This window comes from Rhamphochromis longiceps, linkage group LG18 (genome assembly GCF_057381845.1).
Source record: "Rhamphochromis longiceps isolate RC_006_pf linkage group LG18, R_longiceps_female_GT1.1, whole genome shotgun sequence".
In the NCBI taxonomy this organism is placed as follows: Eukaryota; Metazoa; Chordata; class Actinopteri; order Cichliformes; family Cichlidae; genus Rhamphochromis; species Rhamphochromis longiceps.
The window spans coordinates 13,975,522-13,994,395 of record NC_140574.1 but is presented as its reverse complement, the minus strand read 5'-3'; the positions used below and the strand labels follow the sequence as shown (position 1 = coordinate 13,994,395).

General features: G+C 37.9%; 1 protein-coding gene across 1 annotated transcript; it reads right to left on the bottom strand.

The window, feature by feature from the left end:
- Positions 1-280: 280 nt before the first annotated feature.
- Positions 281-16,797, bottom strand: LOC146647899 (macrophage mannose receptor 1-like). The gene is made up of 32 exons (XM_085390037.1): positions 16,734-16,797; positions 16,155-16,511; positions 15,819-15,989; positions 15,089-15,244; positions 14,181-14,291; positions 13,800-13,937; positions 13,533-13,709; positions 13,103-13,257; positions 12,129-12,242; positions 11,596-11,711; positions 11,312-11,460; positions 11,024-11,223; positions 10,050-10,168; positions 9,804-9,876; positions 9,573-9,726; positions 9,210-9,248; positions 8,800-8,963; positions 8,618-8,682; positions 7,367-7,467; positions 7,089-7,231; positions 6,839-6,944; positions 5,623-5,747; positions 5,410-5,457; positions 5,188-5,223; positions 3,780-3,882; positions 2,965-3,197; positions 2,600-2,765; positions 2,255-2,422; positions 2,051-2,167; positions 1,089-1,250; positions 641-664; positions 281-564 (listed from the first exon to the last, which is right to left on the bottom strand). Exons 1-32 carry the CDS (start codon positions 16,795-16,797, stop codon positions 350-352), a joined length of 4,269 nt encoding a protein of 1,422 aa, XP_085246163.1. The 3' UTR covers positions 281-349.
- Positions 16,798-18,874: the final 2,077 nt, after the last annotated feature.

Genomic DNA, 18,874 nt, shown 5'->3' with positions numbered 1-18,874 from the left:
TGCATTATTTACAATCAACTACACATCCCAACTTTGGTTAACACACAAAAATCAATCTACATCTATCCATGTAGAGCTATTCTAACATTTATATTTGTAAAAAATAAAAATTAAAAATTAAAAAATGTATGGATTAAAATTACTGATCAGTTATCTTTTAATTGGGAGTTTTTATTATTTAAAAAAAAACCACAAAATTAAATATCAAATAAGATTATCTAAAAATATGCCACTTACTGCTAACTGACTAAATAAAACTAAATTTTCTAAATCAGAGCTCTATTAGATTATGCAGGTATACACATTAAACAGTTAGTTGTGAGTTCCCATCATATGCATTTGATACCAATTAATTTTCACCCACCACACCAGCCTGGACCTGTTCATTGTTAAAGAACATCGGGTTATCAAAGGTAGTTAAGTTTTCAGAGATGGACTGGCAGATACCAGACTTTTTCAACAGGAAGATGATGATGACTATCCCTATGGCAGTCACAGTAATGCCAAGCAAAACCTCCAAAACCATGTGGCCATTGGCTTTAGGATCCTCTATAGAAGAACTTGCTGTATAGATTGAGCACATAGATTAGTCCAACTAAATTATAAATGTAAGACAAATATAAAAAAAGACACAACTTACCAATTGTTGTTGGTGCTTGTAATACTAAAAAGAAGATTTAAAAAAGATAAAAATTTCTGTGTCACTGCAGGGACTGGTACTGTAATGCTAAATCAATTGAAACTAGTGCTGTCAGTGTTAATCTTGTTAAAATGTTGTTAAATGTTGCATAACTGCATTAACGCGGCAAATCTCCGTTAGCGAGTTAACGCGGATTGCCCCGTGTGAGGGCTGCACGGTGTCAACGCGTTAGCGTGGTTAGGTTGTTAACGCATTAGCGCCATGCAGCTCCTCCCACATGGCGATCCGCGTTAACTTGCTAACGGAGAACCGCCGCGTTAATGCGGTTATGGTGTTAACATCATTTTAACAAGATTAACGCTGACAGCACTAATTGAAACATGTTGTTAGGTGTATGTGTTGCACATTTGTGCTATTACAAAACCATTTTTTAAATTTCTGGACTTACCTTTAGGTGCTTTACAAATAAATCCCTTGCTACTATACACCCTGCCTGTTGTCCAACTCCCATCTAGAGATGCAATTGCTCCATAGGTTCCAAAACCGCCAGGCTCATTTGGACCCCAGTTAATGAAGTCAATGGCTGTTTTATCCAACCATTTCCACAAGCCTAGAAACAAACAGAATTTCTCTTTTGCTCTAGTTCAGTTGCAAGAAAACTGGTACTTTATTTTTACTCTTGCAATAGGAAATATGTATGAAGGGGAATAACTTGAAAAGTTACATTAATTCGCCACTTCAGAGCAGTAGAAGTGACTGAAAACACAACACTAGCACCTTAATGCTCCACTACCAAATGTTCATAGTTGTGTTTGGCAGTTTGCTTTTTTCCCCTCCTTCTTAATGGTCAATAGGTGACGAGTCATCGGTAGCCAAAAGAAGTGTGGATGTCTAGAAGTCTGAAGTAATCACTGAGTTTGTCTCAATTGTTTGTTTCATGTCTTTCTGAATGCAACATGAAACATTAATCATTTGGGGAAATTTGATCTCTGGGGATCTGTCCAAAGGCTGGTCTACCTTGAAAGTAACAAGTCACTGCAGAGAGTCCAGGAAAATCACTTTCTCAATCACAGCAACCTGTCACTAATCACATGTTATATTAAAACACTAAGATTGTGTTAATTAACACTCAGCTTGAATCTTCAGCATGGGACCGAATCAGAATCAGAGAAACTTTATTTATTGCCAAGGGGCAATTAAGATACAACAGAGCAGCATGACATTGAAGATAAGGACAGGGCATAAACAGCCAATAAGAATGAGATAATAAATACACTAGCACCAGACAGACTAACCAGATATTTTATGTCACGGTTACAATTACAATTTTCAGTTTATGTGTTCTGTTTTTATTTATCTTCAAGTATACATTAATATTTTTCTATGAAAGAGTGGAAAAAATGACTGTACCTTTGTGAGTCTGATACATGCCAATCCAGAAAAGGGGTTGGCTGTCTTTAAAGACTAGCACGTTGTTAAAAATGAATCTTTGCTCAGCAGGATTTTCAATGCTGGTTAGAGTTCCACCTTGACCAACAAAAGATAAACAAACTGTTAAATCCAAACACAGCTGATGGACTGGGAATTTGCATTACACCATTCCCATATCCTTACCATATCTTATACATAGTGCAGATGCATCTCCCCAGTCAAAACTTCCTTTGACAAAGAGGTAACAATAACCCTTGAAGGGTATCCAGGTATAACCAGTTCTTGATGCTGGGTCTTCAGGGCAATTTCCTGGAAAACTGACTGATTCTGTTGACTCTGTTGGTGGAACATCTGTGAATTAAAAAGTAACCAGATATATAGTTTAAATCCAATGAGCATTCAAGCATCTTTAATTGGTACTGATATACAATAAACAAACTATGTCAGATCTAAAATAGGGAAATAAAAAAAAAAGTTCATAGCACCAGAAATGTAGGATCGCTTTATCAGATTTTACATGAGCCCTACCTGTAGACTTCATACAAACACTGGCCATGTTGTGAGCACAATCAGCAGTCTTCCATTTTCCATTTTCATTATTCACATACACACAAGATTGTTGCATTTCTGGTTCAAATCGATCCCAGTTGGAAAAGGTCATTTCCCAGCCGTCAATAGGTCTGAAATATCCAGTCTGAAGGAAAAAGATGAAGATGATATATAACATGCTCCATGCTTCACTGCTTCACTGGGTGAATGGGTTAAATGCAGAGTGTAAATTCCCTACAGGGGATTTATTAAAATCAGGTACATTAGCAAAACTAAATAATTACGCAAACATTTACATTAGTAAAGTTACAAGTAGATTAGGTGAAACCATTTGTGTGCTGTACCTGCTTTTTGTTCAGTCCAATCCACAAAGGACCTTCCATTTCCAAAGCCATCAGCTCAACATAGACCTGTGACCACTCATTTCGCAAGCTAGCCAGGTTAGCGCCATCAAGCTCACAGTACTTTTTGGCTGAATCCCAGTTCATTTTCTGAGTAACAACTTTGATTGAATCATTAAGTATTTTCACATAGCCATTGTTAGCTGTTGGTTCAGGGGAGTCTGGGAGAGATGGATCTGTGCACAGTAAAAATAAATAAAATGGTTAAAAACCTTCAATTTTAATTTGCTTCATCTATGTCTGAAGGCTAGAATATTGTTCTGCTTCCGAGAAGAAATTACTTATTTGCCCAATTGTGACACTATTCTGTTGGAATAACGCTAAATTAAAAAAAAAAAAAAAAAAAAAAAAAAAACCTGAGGAGCACTATGAAATACTACATTCAAGACAAATAATACAGAGCATGAACTTAAATCATCTCTTAAATTCAAAATAAAAACTCAAAACGTTGATTTGAAGACCCAGGACCATGACACAAAATGCACTGATAGTTAGTCAAACATTTTTTTCCAAACAATATACTAACTTCTGTGTTCTAATGTGGCAGCAATACAACACATTCTTGAACATGTGTAATTAGCTCATTGTACTCAGTTGGCCTCCACAGTCACCAGATTTCAACCCAATAGAGCACCTTAGGGATATGATGGAACAGGAGGAGCTACATACATAGAGCTACAGCATTTTTCTGATGCACTACAGTATAAAAATACAATTAAATAAATATATATAACAAGCATTTGAAAATCTTGGCTCACCAAGATTACGAAGACAAATATATCCATTTTTGTCACTGCAGGACCTTTGGTCCCATTTCCCAATACCAGTGGTACGATCAGTTGTCATCACAGCACATCCTCTCTGGTGAGACAGACAGAATAGAAATAAAGAAACTAAGGTTATATCTGGATCTGTTTTGCTGGCCTTACTTTCCATATTTATGGTTTGTGTTTATTGCCAATACACTACTGTGAACAATTTCTTTAATTCATTATTAACCCTTATATACTTTTCAGGTCAAATTTGATGTGTTTTGACATTTGACCGGAGAAATGTCCTAAATGTCATTATTTTATTATGACATTTGATGACTAAACAAAAATAATACTACTTTAATTTTTTTTCCTTTTGGGGGGGGGTGGGGTGTGGTTATTTATTATGTTTTGAATGTTGTACAGGTGCTACGAATTTTTGAACATTGAAGCTGTTCCAGGTCAATGGGGGTGTCAAATTCATAGGCTGCATCCTCCTGAGGCCGCATTTGTAGGCCGATTACATCACAGCGACGTCACAAAGGCTGTCCAAATTCGTAGAATCCTCCAAATGCAGCCGCCAAATGCGTCCTCCTTTTCCCCAGATTTGAAGGATGGGTTGGGTGTATCCTTCGTGGCCTACCATATCCCAGAATTCATAGCGCAGCCCAGCCAATTCCAGTTTCCAACAATGGTGGCAGCTACTAGTTTTAATATTACTCTTTTTACTCTTTCTGGGTCACAAAATAATTTTTTTTTACATATTTCCAGGCTTGAATGTAGCTGTGTAAACTTCAAATATCTGCTCGGTTTATCAAGATATCACATATTTGCAAAAGTGCTCCGACGTTTTTTGGAGACGTCTGTTACCCACCAGCTCGATAGCTAGCCAGGGCGAGAACAGCGAACTCCCGGCACATCGTTTTCAAACCCCCTTCTCATGAGAGAAAGGGACCTTCTGGTCAATAAAGGATTAGGCTGCACAGTATCTCTGCTGTTCCTAGGACTGCGTTGTTCTAACCTGAGATCTCGTATGTTGTTCCTGGGATCTGACGCACATACTCGCCAAGTTTGGGGGTCACTGCCCCGGGTGCCCTTGTTACCACTAGGACCACTGTTGCCTTCACTACGGGTGTCCTCCACTGCTTGTCCACAATACTATGGCTGGTTGGTTAGCCATCACCAGTTTGCCTGTCTGTATCTGGAAGTCCCAGACTTCCAGTTATGTAATGGATTGCTCATCCATTCCAGATAGACTATTTATCGTGCTAAATTGAGCTTTATTCAAAATTATTATTGTATCAATACTATGATGGAATTCTTGGTCTGGATCAAGATATAGAATACAAATAGTATGCAAGGGTAAATAATATTAACTGGTTTTTTTTCAATGTGGCATAAGGAGAGTAGTTACCTTGGCATCTCTTGAGAAATAACCACGATGATCTCTCTGCAATGAAAATTAGGATATGAACTAGAGTGATATTTGAATATAAGGAGAAAGTATATTACATATAATGACAATTAAATAAAAAGCTCAATGTATCATGTGCTAGAATCATTAACTACACCAGACCTTTCTGTGAGTTGTAACAAATTAAGTGTTATTGCACCTTCCAGTTAAATAATCAAGTACCTCATCCTCATCATCCGTAAAAAACATCCAGTGCCCAGTCATCTGCAACTGAAGACTGGTACGTTAAACATGCTTAACAATGCACAGAAATACAGTGTATACAATTCAGATGCATACAAATGACTATAATGCTAATATTTTTTTGTTGTGGTAAAGTAGGGGGAATAACAAAACTGACAAGGTTAAACTTCAAGTACACTGATGACCACTCACAGAACGCCAGTTGGTGTACCGCACTGGTTGTCCATTGGTCCAGTAAAATGAATAACCAAGCAAATAATGTAAACCGATCCAGAGGTCTGTTGTAGGCGCGTCCAACATTTTAGAAGTCAAAAACACTAGAAATAATATAAAAAACAGACATTGTTTTGTGTTTGTCACAAATATATACTTATTTTGAATTTCATGTTAGCAGTTTAAATTAAGAAAATGGTAGGACAGGGCACTGTTGAGCACTGTGTGTCATCATTTACATTTATGGTTTTACATTATGGAGCCCTGCTCTCAAAAACTTACATAGATGTAACACTGCCTGTGTAGCTGGATTTAAGAAATAAGTGCTTAAAATTAAACTTTAAAAACACGTTTACTGCCATCTTCTGACAGTATGGAATGTTACATGACCAGTTTGGTTGGTTGGTTGTGGTCAATAGACTTAAATTAGTTTATGTTAGCTAACTAGTAACAGAACCAGTAATTCAAGAGAAAATAAAACTAAAAATCAGTTTAAGGGGATCACTTTTGTGCTGTCCCTGGCTGCAACTGCAACAAGGAGTTTTATGTTAAGAGACTGAGGATATACTGTCCACTTTTACTCTCCATTTTGTTAGCAGTGAAAGGCTGTATGCTGTTTGGCTAGCTGGACTGAAGCAGGAAAATCCACCTGTTAGCTGTAATGTTCAGGCTTAGAAAGCACTTTGTGAATGAGGACAGGGTGGAGGAAAGTCTCTGTGAGTCAGGTGACAGGTGGCTCACCAGACCAACAAACTGGAGTCAGTAAATTATTTTTCCTTGTCTGGCCAAGTGTATCCAGCAGCGCAATAAGCTGACGTGATCAGCACTATTTTATGCAATAAAATAGTCTCTTGTCCTACACACATCTAGACAGTTTACATCACAGGTTACTACATGCACATCACACAAAAGCATAACTATGTTTCTTAATGAAGCATGATTGGGAAACCCATCAGCATGTCTGCAGGGAAAATGTATGCGATAAAGAAAAGCAACCAAAAAACTGAGGGGATCAGAGGAAAAGATGCCAGACTTTATGGACACACTTTCATGTGTCCACTACATATTTTTCCTGGTAACATAAAATACATCTTTCTATTAGTATGACAGAGCATAAAAACACAAATAATGAATGGGTTCAGACTTTTTGACTCCTTTGTTATAAAAGAGAATGTATAATATAAAAAGGACAAACCTTGTACATGCTTTGAGAGAATAGAGGCCAGATTTCCTCCTTTGTTTTTGCATTGTGTTCTTGCTCCTTCCCACGTCTCTAATTCCCTGCTAATGATGCTGTAACACTGTAGTTGAAAAATGATCAGCTTGTGATACTTCAGATTTGCTCATTCTTATGCATAACTGTAGTTTTTAAAATGCAGTGTTATAACGCACTCATGAGTTACATCACATTTCTTTAGGAGACAATATTTAGGAGCGACTCTGACCTTTGAATTAAATTTTTTCCAGTCCTGTGGGCAGCCACCCTTTGGAAGAACAGTTGGTACCACTGAAATGTGCTCGGGCATTGAGCTATTGCGTTTACAAATGAAGGAAAGCTGAAATCCACAGTTATAATCATGCCAGAACCCTGTGAGCCGATTCCAAATATAAAATATTTTTTTGTAATTGAAAGAATAAATATGTAGATAATGGACTTCATTGGTGTTTTATACTCATGTTAATATTTGGATGAAAGCTAGTGAAAATGTATCAGCTTACTCACCCCTAGAGGGAGTAATAGCCACACAGTTCTCGTCATTGTTCTGGAAGTTGGGTTGATTTTCACTCCACGCTTGAAAGACGACTGGAGAATCATCCATCCAACTTTTTGAAACACAAATTTTCAAAAACATAAATGTGCATACCTTCTACACTCACTGTGTGTTAGGAACAATTCAATTCAATTCAAAAATCTTTAAATAGTGCCAAATCACTTCTCATTAGGATGACCAGTCTAAACTATAGGATTTATCAAAAAAGGAAACTTCTAGTTTAGTTTTAAGTGTACTCCTAAAAGTAAAAAAGAGTTTCCACATCATGAATCAGTATTCCCATCATGTAATGGCTGCCTCCATCAGGATAATGAGCCATGTCACAAAGCTCAAATCATCTCAAGCTGGTTTCTCGAACTTGAAAGTGAGTTCACTGTACTCAAATGGCCTCCGCTGTCACCAGCTCTCAGTCCAATAGAACACTTTGGGATGTGGTTGTGTGATTTTATCATGGGGAAAGAAAAACAGCAAAAGTAAGAGAGAATTAACGATGATGTTTATCAAATGTGAAGCGTAGTTTCGAACTTTTTTTGCTGCTGGTTCAGTAAATTTTGGTTGGATAGTGACAAAACCCTGACCGACATCTCACAGATTCTGATGCCTAATTTTCAAATTGCAAATAACACAACACAGTGTTCAACAGGTAATATCGGCTATATGTCAACTATTTTTGTTAAGTTTCTTTCTCTTTTTACATTTTTATGTAATTTACTTAGAATGAGAATTTGCATATTAATGTTCAAGGCAGTCTAAGGAGCTTGGAAAGAAAAGCGTCTGGACTTCTTTAAGTTTCTTGAAGACATTTCACCTCTCAGCCGAGAAGCTTTTTGTGGAGAGTCCCAGATTTAAACTCTGTGGGAGTAACCCACCAAAGAGGGACAAAAGGATCCCCTGATGATCCTCTAATCACATGAGCCGAGGTGTGAAAACGGGTGTAGGTCACAATCAGCCAGGGTTTCGGGTGAGTTCATTGTGAAACCTAGCCTCACCCTACATGATTGGGTGGGGCTAGCCCATTGTTCATTAAGTAGTGCTGCTTTCAGTCATTATGCAAATGTACTGTTTATGAGGTTGGTGAAACCTGCAGTCAGCTGAGACTGAAGAAGCCACTTGGACATTTCTCCCACTGAAAACACTCTGTACAGATGAACAGAATCAACTTTTTGGAATTTACTTAGAAACATTATTTGTTTTATACTCACGCAAATGTTCCATCAAGATCTACAATGAGGCCAATCCAGTAAGGGTGATGACCTGTGTCTTGTATCTAGCCCAGATATGTAGAAAGGAGGCTGAATCAGAAATATTTAACTTGTAGCATGACCTGAACTTAAATTCTGTGGAAATGGATGCTAGTAGTGTAGTACAGTATGTTGCTGCTCACCAGTTTCCATAGAAAGACCCTTTCAGCTTCACTGCTGATAGTTACCAAGTCACTATGCCTCTGCTGACAGTACCGACGAGCATCTTCCATGCCCATCTGATTTCTGTTAATATAATACTGATTCCTGTTCCATTCAAACCACCCATCTGATGTTTTATTATAGCCTGGAAATAGATCAAAACTTGCAATATGGATTATATTCACTACAACTGTTGTTTTTTTGATTTGTTGTTTTTTTAGGAAGACATAGTGGTTGTGTGGTTGAAAATTTAGTGGACTGAACAACAGATCAGCTATAGGTTTTAAAAAGTTAACCCACAATTGTAAGCTTTATTGTGCTTAGAAGAACAAAAAAAAATGGAGATAAAGGTGATTTTCTTCAGGTTTGATGAAAAAAATGCCAGACTTACTTGGAGTGACGGGGTCTGGAGGCGGATTTGGGGTCATTCCTGTATTGTTATAAAATCATTTAAAAACAGTGCACTGGACAGAGAATTCGAGGTTCTGCAACACAGCTCTAAGCAGAGAATATGTTAAGAAATATGACTGTGCATCCTAGTGTTCAAGAACATGGGTACTAAACCAAGAAATTGTGCATATAGGAACAAACCAATCTGTACACAAAATCAGCTCCCAAATAAAGATTTTATCAATAGTTTGATGTTTACTCCAAAATCTGAGGACAATAAATCTTAGGAAGACATTGTGTGAAAGTTACTCTCACTGAGTTCACCTTCAACAAATGCATAAATGTGTTTGGTTAGCAATTTCACCTGCACGGATCTGGCACAGCCATTCGCTGTATTTCTCACAGTGTATGTCACTCCAAGATTGTCTTCTGAATATGCGCTCTGGTTTCATTTCCACACAAGACTCAACATTATTTTTATTGTTTGGCTCTCCAATCTTCCATTGTTGGAAATTTAGCTTTAAAAAGAAGGAAACAATGAAAAAAAGTTATTTAATTGCATCTTCTGAATAATGCATAAAAATGAACAACTTACTGGAGTTCCGTCGCTCCATACATAACCTGTGTCAGGATCTGGGGCACTAAGTCCAATCCAAGCTGCTTGTAATCTGTAATAGAAATTTACATTATTGATATAAACTTAAAAAATAATTGTTAGACATTTTCCAACTCATTAGTTATCTGTGGAAGAACTTGCTAGCAATTATTATTATTATTATTATTATTATTATTATTATTATTATTATTATAACAACTAGTTCTATTTTCTTTTATACTGTACCTAGGTACGGACTGAAGCTCAACAGAACTGTGGATGCTGAGCAGGTCTCCTCCGATAGCCCTGCAGTAATCTTTGGCTTCAAACCAGGTCTTCTTTTGTATAGAATACCTATCAAACAACTTAACACCAACCGGCATAAAGATGCTCAGTGTGATTTGGTAATGTCAAGGTCACACAACTTTTATATACTGTGCAAAGGCTAAGATGTTGTATTCACGTGGGGTGATCAAAAGGTTACTGGACTTAAACATTAAAAAATATTACCCAATTAAATTTTTGTCAGGCTGCTGTTTTTAAATTGTTTTCTGGAAGTGCTGTTCTGATCATACACACTGTGCTCTCTGCAGTTTCAACTTAGACCTTAAACTTGCACAAACAGCAAAAAACAACTTCTGTTTTAAATTGGTGCAAATGTCTTACAAAAAGGATCAACACAGCTGATGGGAGCTGGGTCTGCTGCTATGACTGAGCAGTTTTCTGCAGGTTTTAGCTGAACAGTTTCCAACCACAATGACAGACTGCCGTGTGAAGAGCGAGACCAGAATTACCTGAACTGTAGCCTGAAACATGGTGTATGCTAGCATGCTAGCGTACACTACTATAGCGAGCCCTGAAAAACACAGCGGCACTTTGGCCGTACCAGCATAATCTTTGCTTGCCAACTTGAAACATTCCCAATTTTACCTCGCTGGAACATTGTCCACTTCGCAAAATGTAAAATTAAGTTGAGTATCACAACTGGAGGAGACCCAGCATGCACTGCAGAGTTACAAGCACAAAGGAAGATCACAGGACTGCAATGAAGTGATGTGAAAATAGAAGCTGGTTTAAAAGGGAGATTTAGCACATTTAAATCACTTTTATTGATCTATACTGGGAACTTTTTGATGACCCTTCATATATAAGTATATGATCTTGTCTTTAGTATGAGTTAGGACAACCTGATCAAATTAAGTTTTTCCTTGAGATTGTACCTTAAAACACCGGTTACTAAACCCCAGGCGAGTCCAGCCAGATGCACACTCAGGAGGGAAAAGAGTGGGTGGTGGAGGGGTTAAAACTGCCCCCTCGGCTAGGTGCTTACAGATGTATTTCTCCTTATTTGTGCAGGGCACCACATCCCAGAGGCCAGCAAAAATCCCAGTTTTCATCGCAACACAACCCTGTCTGTTCCCTTTCATTGTCAGAGAAATAATAAAAAATTTAGTTGTGAGGCTATGTTCTGCAATGTCTTACTGACGGAGTTAAATGTGTCACCATACCTGGCATTTCAGCATTCCAGTGTGTGAATCTCACTGAGTCTGTGTTGGTCCATACAAATTCTTCAGTATTTTTCTGGTTTGAAAGCCCCAGCCAAAAGTGTTTCTCTGGTCGCATCCCCACCAAGCTTACAAGAAATGCATTATCCACCCTGAAAATAATTTCAAGAGTACAGCCGTTTAAAAAGCTTCAAAAGTTGATGTGATTATTTATGTTTGTTTTTCGTTCACATTTTGTTTTGTGCGCTCAAAACATATGGAATAAAGACATGTAAAACAAATCTTACCCATTTGAAACATCAGCTAAGTAAGAAAGGGAACCTTTACAGTCATCTTTAGCTTCATCAAATGTTTTAGTCTGTATTCCTATAAAGTAGCAGTATGAGCCGTGTCTCCTCCACCCCTGGTTTGATGGAAAAGAAGATCATGAAGAAACACTGTAAATGATTCAGATTTTTAACAATGACAAGGAAAAGGAGATTTTTTTTAAAGCTCAGTTATGGTCAGTTCTTATTATGACCCAGCAGCTGTGTGGGGCTCCCACGAGTAATAATATGGAGCTTGAAATGAGTGAACAGGTTCAACGGTATTTGTCAAACATCGGTCATGTTAAAAATGACTGTCAACACGCTCAAGCAACCCAGTCCACTAACTTTCACCTAATTGTCTCATTGTACGAAATTATTCTTTAGCTTTAAATTTTGCAGAAAACAATATTCATTTAATTAAATAATCATTATTTCATGCAACCTCAACCCCAACCTAATAACTTCACAATTCTTATGGTTTATTTTTTAAACAAATTCATAATTATACCCACATTTTTGCAGCCTGTGTTTTGCTCCACTTCCTCTCCAGATGGTCTTAAGGCACTCATCTTCTTACAAATAAAGCCATGTTGCTCCTCGCATACAAGATCTGCCCAGTTTCCATTCTGTAACAAAGTACCATAAGTAGATCTGGAAGTACTGGTATTGGTATTTTTTAAACTTTACAAATTTAATGTCATATGTTAATGTAAATATTTATTGTATATGCTGTGCATTGTGTGTTCAGTATAGTATGTTGGAAGACAAAGACAGTGGTACAGTCTACAGTGTGCTTATGGACTGTTATATTTATTGCACAAAAGAGAGCGCGCTGATAAAGTGCAAACTGCATCCGGGACAGAAAAAAATGTATAACGCTCCTGACACAACTCACGCTCTTAGCAAACACCTGCACAGAAAGCAGATTGACCCCAATCCGGCAGGCAGAATCTGAGCTTCAACAGGTAACAAAAGTAATGAGAAGATGATTACACTGATCAGAACAAAGAAGGGAAATAACTCCAACATGCACAAACATCTGACCACACAGTGTGCACTTAATTTGCATGACTATAATGTTTTTGATATACTGCTCAGCAATGGTGGTGACTCTCAAAGCAGAGCCAGTGAGAACCCGAAAAGAATTGATAAGAGAATCGACAAGTAATCGAATCAATGAGTAATATTGATAATGGAATCTGAATCACAAAATTATTATCTATTTCCATCCCTAGTGTTCGGAAATGCTCTACAGCCTCAGGTTGTATTGTATTGGTTATTGAATATTTGAGTTACTATTGTCTTCTCAAAGTAGACAAAGCTGAAAGCATTCATCATCATTTTTGTTTTCCATTCTGATGCTCTGTTTAAACTTCAACGGCTCCCTATAAATGCACTGAGTTGCTGCCAAACTGCCTAATAAAGTGGCCAGTGAGTGTAGATTGAAGTAATATGTGCACCGTATGCACTCGATGATGCTGCGTACCTCTCCACGCATGAGAACACAGTCTTTTATTTCAGAAGACACAGCTGGTTTCCCAAACTCCCAGCTGGTGAAGGTGACAGTCGAGTGGTCAGACCAGTCAAATAACCCCTCTGTCTTCCTGTCATTCATTCCAATCCAAAGCTGATCAGTGGATGCTGCAGACGTTGGTTAAAAACAAAAGGACATTTTTGTATTTTTCCAAATCTACAAATGGATTACATGCATGTTAGAAAACATGTTCCATGCAGTTTGCTTGTTTTTATTCATGGTTGTAAATCTTTTGAATAACCTCAATGGTCTTTATATTTTTCTGATGTCAAAATATTGATTCAAGGAATAGAGACCAGCACCTGAGGATTTACAGGGATTTTTTGTTTTAATTATTTGTTCCTTAACAATGATCCTTTTTAAAATAAATATCCATACATACTATATCCAAGCTGAGAGATGATGAAGCTTTGGTCCTCCACACTGTGGATGCTCACTAAGTCTCCTCCATCCTGGTGGCAAGCTACCTGAGCCTCAGACCATGTTTTCTGAGCCTGATTCCTGTGGAAGCAGTGGCCATTGTAGTGTATCCAGGGGTTTGAACAAAAACCTGTCCCAGCTGATCATAAATAACAAAGTAATAAAATAAGTGTTGAGGAATATTTCAGTTATGCTATAACCAAAATCTGAAGAAAATTTTTTTATTTACCTCGTGTAGGAGCTTCTTCAGCCTCTTTACTGTAGCAGATGTAGCCCAGTTTATTGCTACAAGGTAAACTTTGCCAAAGGTACCGTACACTAGGATCAACAACTGCACAGTTGTATCCCGGATTAGGAAGTGGATGTCCTAAACATGATGATAGATATACTTTACATGTTAACTCTACAACAGTCTTATACCCGGGCTCCAATTTCTATCTTTCTTTTTGCAGATGCATTTCAGTTTTTTTCAGTTAACAAATTGTATATTTTCTATTAATATGTTTTATTGTTGCCGTCATAGAGAGTCAGGCTGTTCTGCCTCTTTCATGTCTTTATGCTAACTTAAACAGCTGTTTTACCAGTAATCTGCTAGAATATATTATATCACCTGAGTCCCATTTCATGTAACGGTAAGGCCTGCCATTTATCCATTTCCAGCCATGTTCTGGATCTAGGATGAGTCCAATCCAAAGTGTATTGCCCCCTTTCCATAGCAGTGCTGTTGGAGCCATTGAGTACAGAAATGAAAAAGAAAAAATGTCTTTCACTTTGCGTTAAATAAATCTCTAATTGTAACCTCTATCATCCCTGTTGGACAACATCTCCCACCCCACGCAGGAGACTCTGACAGCACTGAGCAGCTCCTTCAGTGGCAGTCTGCGGCACCCACGATGTGGGACGGAGAGATTTCGCAGGTCTTTCCTCCACACTGCTGTCAGACTCCACAACAAAGACTTCAACTGATCAAACACACACATCCACACATGTGCAATAGCAATAACACTAAGTGCAATACTCTTTCTGGCATCGTTGTATTATAGTGTATATTGTGTACATTATCTTATGGATATATTATTCCAGTGTTTTTTTCTTCTAATTTTTCTATGCAACTTTGCACTGTCCACTGCTGTAACAAAACAAATTTCCCACGCGTGGGACTAATAAAGGTTATCTTATCTTATCTTAACAATAATCAAAACTAGTGTTAATGTTCTTTTTTTTAAATGATGGGGGGAAAATCATGTAATTCATAACACAAAGATAAGAGATAAGAAAAGATAAGATAAACTCTGATTAGTCACACGTGTGAAATTTGTTGAGTCACGACAGAAAGTGGACAGTGCAAAGTTACAGGGAGCAACAGTCAAGAAAAACAATGGAATAGAATAAGATAAAAAGAACAATATACTATATAAAATAGAATAAAATACTATGTTTGGATACATATACTTTACAGGAGTTAAAGTATGCACATAAATACATGATCACTTTTTCAGTGTGTCCGAGGCACATTACCTGTGATATAAGCCTGCTCGTGAGGATCATCGATGCTGAGAAGGGAAGCTCCCTGCTGTTTGCAGCTGACTTGTGCCTGGTGCCAAGTCAAAGCTGACTGTATGTTAAGCTGGTAATACGCTCCCGTTGTTGGGTGCATATTCCAGTCTTCCTTGGCTGTATATACAAAATGCATATATGTTTATAAGTCAAACTCATTTTAGATCATGGGTAACTTTAATCTTTAGTGGGCCTAACCAGTGAAACTCAACTTTCCTTCAATGCAATTCAAATATTATAGAAAAATTATCTTTTTTCTGGGGGGGCAGCTTTTCTGTCATTTAATTGTTTTTCTGTAATTTAACGACTTTGTTGTAGTATGAATAGAAATAGTGATTGAGTCATGATCAAGGAAAACTGGGAATATAAGAAAAGCAGCAGAACTTATCAAAATACAGTTAAAAGTTTAAAGTCTATGCACTTCTTCATATTTTCCAGAGTCTTCCAGTGGGTTGTTTTGGAGTCTTTCCCAGGCCAATTCTGGCCCCGGTCTTCAACAACACTGGTGCAATAGTAAAGGTAATACTTTACTTCTCTAACTTAATGTTGATTTTTTTTGCCTCTGTTCAGCTATGGGAGTTGACTTAAGTTAAAAGTATATAATAAATCAGTTAATCCTTGTAAGAGCTCTGAAAAATAATTGTAGGTCCTAATGGTTGAATTATTTCCTTCAATTGGTTTCATTACTCACACATGGTTGGGCAGTACCCCCAGCGTTCGCTTTGATAGTTTGTTTCAACTGCACACCAAAGACGCTTTTCCGAGGAGTCAAATTTAGTACAGTCTGAATACCACTGAGTTTTGTATAGAAAGGGAAACATACACGGCCTTCCCGCTGCATTTCCACCGATGGTAAAAAGCTCTAAAAGGTCAACAAACAAACAAACGAACAAAACAAAGACTGTAAAACACATTTATCACAAACAGCTTTAAGACATGAAGCTAGGTAGAAACCTGTGCATCCATTTAATACAACCCTCTTATCTAAGAAAAATTGCATTATACTCTTTTTCACATGGCACAATACCTCTATAAGTTCTTGTGCAGGCACCACTGGATGTTCCAGAAATTGTGAGGTGGTTATTTGGTCCTGTTGTCCTGGAGAGAATGGCTGTGTTATCTGCAGTGAGCTCAATGTAAAGCTCCTGGCCTTTGAGAGCGAACACTGTTTCGTTCTTGCATTCCCACTTTTGGAGCTCACTGGCTTCATCGCAATCGTAGAGGTTTACTTCACTGCCCACACTTTTTCCCTGGACACCCAGGCACTTGTTCCTCTGCAGAACCAGTAGTCGATCACCAGTTGTCCAGCGAATGTCATTGCAGTGGTTATTTGTTTTTATCAAACAAAAACCAGTGCCCCTGTTAGTTAGCTGAAATGGTGAGTCTGTTGAAAAATAATTGATATAAATTCACTTCATTTCCATGACTGGGATTGCTTTTGGTGCCTCATTGACTCTGAATCATTTCACTCTTCTTGCTGACAAGAAGAGCCAAATGATATGCTGACATAAATTTACAGGATAAACATGCTCGTTTTAAAAACACAGAGCAGAGGAAATCAATAAAATCTGACAAAAGATTAAAATTAAAAGTTGGATTACTGTACCATCTGAAGCCAAACAATAAAATGTTTGGATGAGGATCACAAAGATTTTACAAGTTATCCTCATTGTTAGTATTCCTGCAATTTGTATTAGAAAACTTTATACATGCATTTCTTGCAAAGTGTTTAAGGCTTGTGTGAATGACTGTTGACCACCAGTCCTAAGAGTATTATTTGTTCTGTCTCAGAGGAACAAGGAGGGCCTTGTCAACTTCCAGTATTACACAAATTACTACGTGATTGAAACTGAGTAATAAACAAATCAGTGTGTGAAACAGGAAGTGCTAGAATTACAGTTACAATTATGTTGCAACAACCACACTGAGGAAGTTATGATATCCTTCTGTGAATGCTTGAAAGAACTCAGTGGACTTTCCATGGATGCACTGGTTCTGTTAAACTGATGCACCGGTTTTTATCATTTATCCTGTTTAGTCTTTGCCCCCTACCTATATGATGGATGTACATGTGCTTTTCTTATACACTTTACATTAACAGTTTTGATACGTGCAATACATTTAAAGCTTTATTATTATTAAAACTCAACATTGAGTATAGCTGATGAATCAGTGTTACGTTGAGGAGAAAACACACAATGTAAGCCTTGGCTTGCAAAGAGAGTAGAGGAATTGTCTGCATGGCTGGAGAGTGGTTTTTATTAAGGTAATAGATTATTGTTTCTTTTGAAATGGTAATTTAAGCACACATATCTGATGACAGCCAATTACAGTCTAAGGAGCTTGGAAAGAAAAGCGTCTGGACTTCTTTGAGTTGCTTGAAGACGTTTCGCCTCTCATCCGAGAAGCTTCTTCAGTTCTAAGGGTCAAATGGTGGAGAGTCCCACGTCCACTATGAGCAACCATCTTTGAACAGAGGCGGTGGTTTACGACACCATCTGTCTGCCATCTATAATCCAGTTTTGAGATCCCTTCCCAGACGCCTTAACGCCCACTCAAATCCTGGGCCATCTGACCTCAGGAAATCACATGATAGGGTGGGGCCAGGTTTCACAATGAGCTCACCCGAAACCCTCGCTGATTGGGACCCACACCTGCTTTCACACCTTGGCTCATGTGATTAGGTAGAGGATCATCAGGGGGTCCTTTGTCCCTCTTTGGGGGGGAAACTCCCACTGGGTTTAAATCTGGGACTCTCCACCATTTGACCTTAGAACTGAAGAAGCTTCTTGGATGAGAGGTGAAACGTCTTCAAGCAACTCAAAGAAGTCCAGATGCTTTTCTTTCCAAGCTCCTTAGACTACGATGACCTGGATGACTGAGAACCTTCACAGACACAGCCAATTACAGTTATTTATCTTCTACAGCATAGTGGCTAATTAAAAATTGAAACACTGTTTAGAGGCCCTAGTTAAGAGGAAGTGGGTAGTGGAACTCTGAGAAATGAACCCTAACGAAGAGGAAGAAATCCAAAAATTTAGCAGCTGAGACGTCAAATTATAAACTGCTTAGTAGACAAAATAGCTGGGTAAGAGTGACAGTAAGAGAAATTTGCAGGTTTCAGCATCAAAACATTAATTGTGCCGTCATGTGAATATTATTGCCTGTTTTTTCAAACTGAATAGGTCTTACTTGCTTGTTTTATTAAGCATGAATCATGATGATATGAATACAACTTGTGTCAACTTATTGTCATGAATCACAGACAAAGAAGGTAGACAGGTTAAACAGAACAAAACTTTAATTCAGCAGGTTGAGCAAGTCCACAGCAAACAACAAAGCTACAAAAGCATACAAAAATCCCAAATGTTACAATGTTAGAATTTACAAGTTGATGCAGAAACTCAGAAAAATGCTCAATACCATTTTTGACAGCTATAGCCACTACTGTGGGACAGACTGTTAATCTGCCCAGGTTGTACCTTGCCTCTAGACCACCCCCAACCCTAAACTGGATAAGCAAGTGCAAATGGTTAAATGGATAGCCACTAACTGACATTTTGACTTTTTTTTTGCAATTTTCTGTAGGAAAATTTACATTTTTATGTGTTATGATGGTCTGTTTCTCTTCCATTGTTAATTGCCTTTTTCTTGCCATTTTCTTTAGCAACACACTACTTTCTGCAGTACAATACTGTTCAACCGATGCTCAGTTGGTAGGTACCACAGTGTATTGCAACACTGAGA